General features: G+C 42.8%; 1 protein-coding gene across 1 annotated transcript in view; it reads left to right on the top strand.

The window, feature by feature from the left end:
- Nucleotides 1-4,036: 4,036 nt before the first annotated feature.
- KDR (kinase insert domain receptor) overlaps nucleotides 4,037-11,551 on the top strand; it is a 47,124-nt gene continuing 39,609 nt past the window's right edge. The window contains exons 1-3 of the mRNA XM_039249057.1: nucleotides 4,037-4,389; nucleotides 8,850-8,943; nucleotides 11,166-11,362. Of these exons, the coding sequence (XP_039104988.1) occupies nucleotides 4,323-4,389; nucleotides 8,850-8,943; nucleotides 11,166-11,362 (358 nt within the window). The 5' untranslated portion in view covers nucleotides 4,037-4,322. The remainder of the gene's footprint in view (nucleotides 4,390-8,849; nucleotides 8,944-11,165; nucleotides 11,363-11,551) is intronic.

Genomic DNA, 11,551 nt, shown 5'->3' with positions numbered 1-11,551 from the left:
GACTTTTAGGAAGGCACAGGAGGACTCAAGTAGTTAAAAATAAATGATTTCTTGTCTTTACTTTCCTTCTTCACTAAGAATTGCTAATAGACCTTGCTGCCCTCTTGGGAAGTTGTAAGGATAAAGCAAGGAATGACGTATTCAGAACAGTGCCTGCTCAAAGGATGTGCTCAATAAGTGTTGGCTAATTTGCTATTTTCGAACTTCCTTCTCTGGTGCTGTGTGAATTTTCAGTTGATTACCTGAATTCCTTGCATGCTTTCTACATTCAAAAAAGTGTTGTATTAATCCTTATGTGAGATATAATAAGAAACTACATGGAATAGTTTAAGGAGGGCATATAGAAACATATATTTAAAGTAACTGGGATTTTTCCTTTGTAGGTGACAAATAATGAAATTCTGTTTCATCTGTTTCACAAAAAGAATGAGGAGTTTGGTTTATATTTATTAGAATGTAAGACTTTATGAATAAAACCAACCACTGATAGGAACATGCAAGGTGAGCCTGGCTTTGTGGTGACATAGCCTTTTTTCCCTCGAACATACACATTTATTTTGAGTTTAAGTTAAAAAAGTAAGTCACACAGACAGTGAAATAAATATGTGTGTAAGGAAGGTGAATGAGAGATGAAGGGTGTGCTTATAATCTCCCATGATATCATAGTCATAAGTACTGACAGGCTATATGAAATCAAGCCAACATCTGACAAGGTAGTTGTAGACTCTGGTAAGTTACAGCATAAACGAATACAGGAAACAAACTAAATGAAGTAAACATGAGAAAGTGTTATGCAAATATGTAATCAGCAAATGGCAGTATTTGAAAATAGAACAGAGAGTTGATCTTGATTTATATTTTTTATTTGGAAAAGTAACACTTTCTCCTTTTGACAAAACGTTATAGAAACATACAAAGTAAAAGCACAAATTCTCATCCATCTTCCTCTTGGCCCTAAGCATTTCCTAGAAGTAATGTCGAGACACCGACAGTGGAAAAGTTAGCAATCATATACTAGATCAGGCATCAACTTGGTTATAGCTACTTAAAACAACTTTTTTTATATCATGGCAAATTTTAAACATGTAAAAGTAAATGAACCCATACAAACTCGGCATCCAGCTTCCACAATTATTAAAATTTTGCTAGTCTTTATATTTACTTTTTTAACATATGAAGTCCAAAATATTTGTGGTGCCAGAATGAAATTTGGCATCACAGAGTATAATTTATGTAGTGTGCTCTGGTGATATGCACAATGTATATTTTGTGTGCACAAACCCCAAAGAAGTAGCTGAAGTACAGAGCACTCTGTGATTAAGTTAAATTTGCCCTGGATGGAGCTATGTGATGACTGCTCATTTATGCTCATATTGCCTTTATTTTCACTATTGTAACTCTAGTCTCTATTACAGTGCTAGCACATAGTAGGTGCTCAAAAATGGCTATTGCGGATGAATGAGCCTAATTTGCAGTGTTGAGCTCTGTAGCATGAAGGAGGCCACACACAGTGGTGTGACTGACCCTCACAGACTGCTTCCCACTGTATCAGATGCTTACTATGTGCGCTAGATCTGTGCTCACCAGCTGTTAGGTCCTAGGTGACTTATATGTGGTAGGTCATTGAATTCTTACAAAAAAACCAATGAAGAAGGTACTATTATCATCCTTTATGTTTCATGGGTATGCAACCAGTAAGTGAGTCAAGATCACATGGATAGTAAGGGGGGGTTAAGTCCAGTGAGCGTGGCCCCAGAGTCCTTGTGCTTAGTGACACTCTGCTGCTTCAGCCCCAAATGTGACTGAATCCCATCTACAGAGTACTGAACACCCTTGGGCACTTTGATGGGGCCGGATATACCTGTACTGCAGGATTAACTCATGAAATCACTCCAGTGGCACCACATAACGGGAGGGTGTTGCCCAATGAGCAGACCTTTTTCAAAAAACAAAATAAAACAAAACAAAAAACCAGACTTTGTCATTTTTCATGAACATAAGGCACTTCTAAGTACTGTGTGGGAGGTAATGTAGTAGACTGATTTCATTGCGACTCTGCCAAATTCTGGTCTAGTGGCCATCAAAGACGCATCATTTCCTGCTAAAAGGGGCTATTACCACGGGCTTGCAGGTTCTGGTTTGCATTCGGAGGAGGCACTGTCTTCCTCAGTGGGACCTGGAAGAGGAAGTGTCATGAGTTGTAAATAAGCCTGAGCTTAAAGAATTGTTTGAGATGGAAATGGAAAGAAATGGCCTTCTTCAAACCAGGTTCCATCCCCCATCTCCCCACCCCCACCCCCACAACCGTATCCAGCTTTGCCAGGGCTGTTCTTACTTTATTTGCTAAGTTTACTAGGGAAGAGAGGGGTTTCTTTAAGGATACTTCTGCCTCTGACAAGTATAAAAACCTACTAGATTAAATACGAGTGCATCTCTACAGTGGAGTATCATGCCACTATTAAAAGGAATAAAATGGAACCTCATGGGTTGATGCAGAGACATCTTCAAGTTCTAATTTAAAGTGAAAGATGACAACACATAGTATTAAAAGAGGGCCACCCTTGGTGACATAACATCTGCTTGGGGGGCAAAAAGGTGGAAAGGCTTGCCTCTGCTGAAGAAAGACCTTTCAGTCTCAACTTTTTCATATGCTAAGAAAATCTTAAGCATATAGATTCATTGTATTTCAGAGTTAAAGTATTTCCATTGTCAACCCGCACAGTAGAAGAGTAAAGACAGCAAATATAAACATAGAAGAAGAAAAGCAACACTTCACTTTGCATATTTCAGGAAGCAGGGTTTGGCCTAGATGCAGAAATAATTCTACCTCTTCCTCTCCCCTGAAGGATGGTGCCTTATGACAAGGATCTGCAAGATCCCTGTTTAATGAAGTTGGGGTTTGTTTGATGTCAAACAAGTGTGGGGAGTTGTGGAGAGAAAAGAAGGGAAAAAAATGTCTAAAGGAATCTGCCTTCTTCAAACAGCTCCACAAGTAGTCGACACATGCAGAGGGAGTTGTGAGGTTCGGTATGCTGTTTTGGGTGCCTTGGGTCTGGGAGCCTTCGCTTCATTGCTTCAGTGAAGCTGGCCTCCTTCTCCTGGCCCTAGATTATCTTGGCCTGGAGCTCCGTTCTGGAAAGGGGCCTGGTCAAAAGCCCAGGAAGAGTCATGTAGTCCTTGTCAGGTAACGCGGTGGACAAAGCCCTTTCTCAAGGAGAACGTCACTTAGGGATGGGTGACTCTCACACCGCGGGTATCCCAAGGCCCTGACTACCGACAGCTTCCTGGAGCCCCCGTGTTGGTTTGTGGTGAAAACCAGGCAAGGGGGGCACAAATTTAAATGCCTTTGGGGGCTAGGCTGGTAACTTAAAAACATTTGAAGCTGCCAGGTATAAGAGGAAATAGAGGGAACATGTGTATATTCTGACTACAGGCATTCAGATTCAGATTTTTAAGCTACAATTTTGCTGGCCAAGCAAAACACTCAGTACTGGCTGGAGTCACTGCGGCCGGGTTTGCGATCCTGCGTTCGCCTGGGGTCTGCATCCGCTTTTCCCTGGTGGCTTCAACCCGCTGCTGCCGCTGGTCCACAGCCCGTCGCCCGGTCACTACGGGAAAGCGCGGGCCTGGAAGACGGTCCCAAATTCTCCCGCGCCTCCTGAAGGCTCAGTGTCCCTCGCCTGCGCTCACGGCGCTGTCCCCTCCTTCGGCACCCCCTACCTTCACCTCGGAGGGCCCCAACCTACTGAAGCTTGGAGTTTCTCAGAAGCCGTTACAGGCTACATTTTATCTCTACGGAGATAAACAGCGGAGTTGTTGCGCCTGGGACGCTCTCTCTCGGGCGCCTAGGGGCCAGATGCAGTCGCAGGCCGGCAGGGAGACAGGGAGATGTAGTGGGCAAGGGGAGCCCGGGATCCAGGCTGAGAGGAGGGGCTTGCGGCCGAGGGGAGCCCCGCCCATGCCCCGCCTCTCGAAACCCCGCCCCCAAGCTCTAGAGTTTCGGCCTCCGCTCCCACCCGGCACTGAGTCCCGGGACCCCGGGAGAGCAGGCGGTGGATGGTTCTGTTTCCTCTGCCCGCGCGGGGCATCACTTGCGCGCTACAGACAGTCCAGAGCTGTAGCGCGGCCGGGATTTCCTCTCCTCCTGGCACCCGCAGACGCCCCTGCAAGTCGTGGCCCGAGCCAGGGCGCCCTCCCCTTTGCGCTTCACAGCCCTGCGCCTGCGGCGCGCGTTCCACCTCCGCGCCTTCTTCGCCCGGCAGGCCCGGGGAGAAAGAACCCGCGCCCGAGTTCTGGGCAGGGCGCCCGGCGCGAGGTGCGGGATGGAGAGCAAGGCGCTGCTGGCCATCGTTCTGTGGTTCTGCGTGGAGACCAGGGCTACCTCTGTGGGTAAGGAGCCCACACCCTAGCAAGAAGACGGAGAGGTCGGGTGCGGGCGGAGAGGTGGGGATGCGGAGAGGTCCTGGAGGCCGGATCTAACTCGTAGTCCGGGAGCTGGAGAGTTGAAAGTGACTTGACACTTTGTGGTTTTTCATTTACCAATGAGGAAACTGAGGGTCTTTGATTGGCCCAAGATTATCCAGAGAGCTGGGAGTCCCCAGAGCCCAGTTCCTTTTCTACGACTTTGGTCTGGGACCGGGGCCTCGGCTGGAGCAAGTCCTGCGGGGGCCGACACACCCTCGCGCTTTCAGGAGGCGGGGGTGGGAAGGCTGGCGCCCGGGGCTGGCAGGCCAGAGGTGTCCCCGCAGGCGGAACGCGCGGTGGAACGCTGTCCGGCTGGGCGCACCACACTAGCCCGGGCTCCGGGAAGGAAGCCTTGCGGGGAGCGCAAGCCAGTTCGCTCGGATCCGACCGTGCCCTCGGCTCTGCGTCTGTAGGAGCCGAGCAGGGACCCCGGTGTGCAGTTCACTCTGGCTGGAACCCACAAACACACCCCCTGTAAGAAGTGCATTTCGGGGAGGGAAACTTTTTTCCCTTGCTTGGTGCGGGATGCCGCTCTCCTTGCAGAGAGAAGGTGAAATTGGGCTCGGGCCCGGGATTGTGACAGCTTCCCAAAATGTCTCCGAGAAACACTCACCTTCTTATGTAAAACAGTAACATCTTTTAAAGCTTTGGGGTAAGCGCACGGTCCGAAGTTCACGTTCTGAAAACTTAATCTGCGGGACTCGGTACCTAGATTTAGCGTCACTCGCCACTCTCCTTGCCACCTAAAATTTCAGTCTCCTTCAGGATTAGGAACACACATGCTCTTGGTGGAAAGAATGTCTGTCTTTCTCTCTTCGCGCTCCTCGTCATCCCCGCCCGTTCCCTTCTCATATCTCTTTTCTGTGCCACAGTTTGCTGATTTCCAGATTTCCACTCTTTGGAGGATGAGAAAGGGGAGAGGGTAGAGAAAAGAAAAAAAAAAGTCAAATAATTCAGGGAAAAGCTCCTTATATTGAAATAAAAGAATCACACGTCTCTTAAAAAAGACACGCTCATATACTGTAAAAGATCATCTGCCTATAGTTATTGAATTTTCTTAATAATGACTTGGTTCATCAGGGCCAGCTTCACCATGGACACTCATTTGTCCCTGACAAGACGTCTCTCTCTCCCCCCCTTACGGTGTGGAACATGTGGTGGTTCTGTATCCCACAAAGAAGTGAGTTGCTTCTAAGCCTGTGGAGGTTCATAGCGCAGCAGTGGTAACTGTAATCGGGTTGCCCTGAATATAATGATGAGGTTGCCCTTTTGGAGTGTGTGACTTGCTTAATTGGATTGGACTATAATTGATGCCATCAAATTCTAGAGACAGAGGCACTGTTGTTTTTCCTTCCTGTCTTTGAGTTGGAAGGGTAATAGCGCACAAATGAATTAATTTTGGTTAGGGGACTGGAACATAGAAGGGCTTTTTATTCAGTAGCAACATATGCACTTCTTATAGTTATTTCTTTAGAATTTCCCAAGAGTAGAACTTAAACTTGCCAATGAAAATGAATGAAGCTTAATGGAGCAAAAGAAAATTGAATGGTGGTTGGTCTACAGATATGAATTTGAAGTTATCACTATTGAGATAGCCTTGCAGCAAAAGAGTTTTGTTGTATACATGTCTCTAGAATAGTATGGTGTTGTCTTAGCTTCCTATGAATGGAGACCATATCTTTAATTAGTTTTTTTTAACATGAGAAAGGGTGGCTAGAGTGTGAGATAATCTATGCTGATAACTTATGAGGGATCTTCAAGAATTCTTATTTTGGTGGTAGGGTGAACATAGGTAATTTAGAGCTTTGCCTTTACTACCATTTTTTTTCTCATATAAGTGTGCCCAAATAATGGACTCTTTCTCATTTGGATCATTGTACAAATTGTTTTAAGTTACTGTTTTCAACACGTTTCTCAACTTAGCGCTTCCCAGTCATGTTTGATATTTGTACTTATCCAAATGAGTAATTTTCATTTTCCTTTTCTTAAACCCTGTGAGACTCCATTGTTGGAAGGCTTTTCTATTGCTTTTAAATACTTTGCTTTATTGCTTGCCTACTTGGGGCAATTATTTCCTTCCGTATTGAAAAGTGCTATGCTGATTACCTGATCATGATATCCCAGATCAATAGCTGTTCAAGAGTGTCCCGTAGACCAAGTAGGATCAAGTCACCTGAAATACTTGTTAAAATGCAGATTTAGGAGCGCGTGGGTGGCTCAGCTGGTTGTGTTCAACTTCGGCTCAGGTCATGATCTCATGGTTTGTGGGTTCGAGCCCTGCATCAGGCTCTGTGCTGACAGCTAGTTCAGAGCCTGGAGACTGTCTTTGGATTCTGTGTCTCCCTCTCTCTCTGACCCTCCCCTGCTCATGCTGTCTCTATCTCTCTCTCAAAAATAAATAAAAACATTTAAAAATGCAGATTTATAGGGCTAGGGATATCTTACGCATTCTAAAGTTTAAGAATTACTACCCCAAACACAAGTCAGTACCAATACCAATTAGTTTATGAGATTTATTGATATAACTTAAGGGTTTTTTTTTAAAACTATGATATTGATCAACAAATCTACAGTTATATTAGCAACTATTTTGCACATCTGGAAAATGAGCTTGTAGAAATATGTGTGAGCATGTAGAAAAATGGGTGAGCCTGTAGAAATATGTGTGATCAGTTGTTCATTTTACCTGCAGCTGTTCACATTGGGGTCCACAGATGCAATATATTGGATAGTTGCACTTGATATGTGCTCATATGTTCTCTTTACTCATACTTTTTCATATTTGCTAATACTGTCTTATTTACCCAACAAGATCAGTGTCAGTTTAGGCTTAGAGAATCACTGGTTCTTTTTTGAAAAATATTTATTTATTTATTTATTTATTTTTAACAGTCTAGTATAATTAACATACAGTGATATATTAATTTCAGGCGTACAATATAGTGATTCAACAATTCTATGCATTACTCATCATGATAAGTGTATTCTTAATCCCCTTTACCTATTTCATCTACCCCCTACCAACCATCAGTTTGTTCTCTGTATTTAAGGGTATATTTTTTATTTGTCTTTTTTGTTTTTCTTTGTTCATTTGTTTTGTTTCTTAAATTCCACATATGGGTGGCATCTTTGATACTTGTCTTTCTCTGATTGACTTATTTCACTTAGGAGAATATTCTCTAGCTCCATCCATGTCCTCGCACAGGGCAAGATTTCATTCTTTTGTATGGCTGAGTAATATTCCATTGTATATACACCACATCTTCTTTATCTATTCGTCTATTAATGGACACTTGGGTTATTTCCATATCTTGGCTAATGTAAATAATGCTGCAATAAACATAGGGGGCATGTATCTTTTTGAATTAGTCCTTTCATTTTCTTTGGGTAGAGAGTCATTTGTTCTTAGTTGACCTGAGTTGAGGACCATATTAAGCTTGGGTGCTTACCTGACATCCATCACTTTTTAAGGTGATGTTTTGGAGATCTGGATATTTAGACTCTAGCATGGCGGACGGTTTTTCTTTCTCTGACAGTTTTTCAATACTTACTAGCTTTTTGCATTTAGTTCATAGAGAACTCTGTTTTCTTGTCGCGTGACCTAGGGTGAGAATCGGTCCCATGCTAGTTTTAGGTAAAGACAGCTTTCTTGGGTTACAAGCTTGGTATCAGAAAGAGCTCAAAGCTTTGATTAATAAGATGTGATTTCTCAATTGTAATTCGTTAGCATTATGCTTTTTTAGTCTCCTCCTCTAAGGAAAAGTATATTAATAGGCGTATTACATGGACACTAGCAAATGTTTTCTTTTCCTCACTTCTTCTCACCTAGTTTTAATGTACCATCATCCAACTCTGGCAGTTCATTTACCAGAGGAAGTGCACTAGAAAATTGATAAAGGAAAATGAGACAATGTTAAGGGTATTCCTCCCCCCTTCAGGGTACATAGATGAACTGTATAGAAATCTCTCTAAGTAGTATTCATTAATCAGCAATTTAGTCAAATGTGTGCATCCTATGCTTTATAAGAAATGTCAGTGGGTCCTTTCCCAAGGGAGTGAGATCATCAGATGAAGGTTCATTTGGTTTCAATGTCCTATATCCTTTTGTAAGACCTTGAAGTTGGCAATGCAGGAAAACAGGAACTCCACCCTACCTCCATGAATTGCAGAACTTTTGTGTTGGTTTATGACCATCTGCCCATTCTTCCTGTTATGACACAGCTTGTGAACTTTTACTGGGAATGGTGAAAAGTAAATTCACAGTTTTACACAATGAATTGCTGAAGAGGCCTTTTAAAGTATAGAGTGTGCATTGTTTATAGAAGGTGTTTCCTATTGGGTCTGACTCAGTGGCAACTACATTCATTTATTTAATTTGTTTCTAGGTTTGCCTAGTGTTTCCCTTGATCCACCCAGACTCAGCATACAAAAAGACATACTTACAATTATGGCTAATACAACTCTTCAGATTACTTGCAGGTAAGGATTAATTTTAGATTCAGATTTCCTGTGTTAAGTAACTCATTTTTTATTGAGGGAAAATAATTTCCTTAAACAGATTTATAATAGAGTTGTAGTAATTATACATAGTGAGGTTTCTAATAAATGATTTGATAATGAAAAAAATGTGAAAGCACTTCTCCCAAAATTTATATGTGATTTTGCTGGCATTTTTCCCCCTGCTACCCTCTGCCAATGTGCACGCACGCGCGCGCGCACACACACACACACACACACACACACAGCATATCACCTGGAAAATAGTATATAATAGATGCTTATTAAATATTGGGTAAATAAGTGAAATTGAGGGATGGAGTTGAAGGAGTTTGGGCCATATTTACTATATTCATAATGACTCATGGGCATTTTATTTTATGATTTGCCAAGAATTTTATTTTATGATAAAATGATGACTCTGGTAGCAATTTAATATATAGCTATTAATATTACTGTGTACGTGTTCTGCACAAGTAACGGACTTCAGGCCTTCACGTGATGTTGTAGAATGCCTCTCTTCTCATTTGGTAGCAAGAAGTCCTGCTATTGATTCTTTGCTGACCGGGAAAGCAGGCTTTAAAAAGAAGAAGAAACATTTAAGTTTTGTCTTACAGCCCCCTACCCCAGAAGGAAAGGTGGAAGACTTTGGGGTTTAATGTCATGACCCAGAGGCTTTGCAGGAACCTCTCAGTGTATTCAGAGACAACAGGTGGAGGGGTGGGTGGAGGTGATATTGCCCTCTGAGGAGGGTGCAGGGGCGTCCACAAAGAACCTTGGGCAGCTTACCACCATTGCTAATGCTTGATGAACACCAGGTGTTTAACCCAATGACACAGACCTATTTTAGACTGCAGATTGTAGAGGATACCCTTGTGTCCTTATCAAGGGTAGGTTACCAATACCTTGGGGAAAAACTTGGGTCACCAGCTCTTGGGAAAAAACATAGTAACAGTGCTATTTCTCTAGCCTTGCTATTTGAAAACACATTTTTTTAGCTTTTCCTCTTAACCGTCTTCAATAACAGAGGTTATTTAAATTCCCACAGATCCCACATTCCTTTTTAAAATTCATTCAGAAAAATTTCTGATGTCCTAAAAAAGCTATGGAGTGTGTCAAAGTAACTTCATTAGTGTAGCTGCAACTTCATGGAATTTTCCGATTCTTTGAAAAAAGAATCAATGGTGTTGCATTCTTTTTTATGCAGACTATCTTTCATAGAGTTTTGCAGGGAAATGATTCATAGAGTTTTGCAGGGAAATGCTGCAGTGAAAATAATCTTTGTTTGAATGCAGTCCGTGTAAGATCCTACGAGGCTCTTAGAGGTTGTACCCTCTTCCTTCGGAGCCTCACTTCTTTCTATCCTGCCTGTCCATTCTTATCTGACCACTCAGGCTTCCTTGCCGTTCTTGTGATACTCCAGATACTCCTGCCCCAGGGTCTTTACATTTTCTGTTCCCTCTGCCTGGAACACTGTTCCTCTGTATGTTCAAATGGCTTCATCAAGCCCCCTTCCTCCAGAACTCTTTACTCTTTGTATAGTACTTATCACCACCTTACATTTTATTTACACCATATATTTTACTTATTTTTAAAGAATTTCAGCTTTAAAGAGGTTTACTCAGGGGGGCCTGGGTGGCTTCAGCTCAGGTCATGATCTCACGGTTCGTGGGTTCAAGCCCTGTGTCGGGTTCTGTGCTGACAGCCAGCTCAGAGCCTGGAGCCTGTTTCGGATTCTGTGTCTCCCTCTCTCTCTGACCTTCCCCTGCTCATGCTCTCTCTCTCTCTCTCTCAGAAATAAATAAAAACATTAAAAAAATTTTTTAAAGAGGTTTACTCACTATCTCATTGTCTGTTTCTTCTAACTACACTAAAGTTCCATAAAGGCATTGATTTTTGTCTGGTTTGTTCACTGCTGTATCCCCAGACTTTAACAACATTTGGCATGTAGCACATGTTGAATAAATATTTGTTGAGTGGATGAGTTAATTAATAGAAAACCCAGGAATCCTTATATAAGTGATGTCTGAGGCTGAGTTCATGGCCTTTTGTCATTGGTGGACCCAGCCTGTCACTGTTGGTAGAAGGCTGTGAATCTGTCTCTTGAGTTTATAGACGTTTGAGAGCCAAACCTTTTGTTTTCTTAGAAACAGCCTCCTAGTGTGGCATTTCACATGAATACTTCTCTGGAATTAATTTTTCAGGGGACAGAGGGACTTGGACTGGCTCTGGCCCAACAATCAGAGTAGCTCTGAGAAGAGAGTGGAGGTGACGGAGTGCAGTGACAGCTTCTTCTGTAAGACACTCACGATTCCAAAAGTGATCGGAAATGATACTGGAGCCTACAAGTGCTTCTACCAGGACACTAATGTGGCCTCGGTCATTTATGTGTACGTTCAAGGTAAGTGAGTAAATGAAATTCATTTCCCAAGTTGATCTACCAGTTAGAAAACACAATAGGTGCAAAGCAGAATTGAGTACAATGGAGTACAACAAAAGCCTTGCTCCAAAGGCTGTTTGCCAACAGGAATACACAAAATTCTCTCTCAAGGCTTTCCCTGAGAATAAGACTCATTGACTTGTTCTGGAA

The sequence above is a fragment of the Hyaena hyaena genome, unplaced genomic scaffold (genome assembly GCF_003009895.1).
Source record: "Hyaena hyaena isolate Hyena2069 unplaced genomic scaffold, ASM300989v1 scaffold_329, whole genome shotgun sequence".
Lineage (NCBI taxonomy): Eukaryota > Metazoa > Chordata > Mammalia > Carnivora > Hyaenidae > Hyaena > Hyaena hyaena.
Note: the sequence above shows the minus strand (reverse complement) of the source record. Positions and strands in the feature narration are given on the sequence as shown.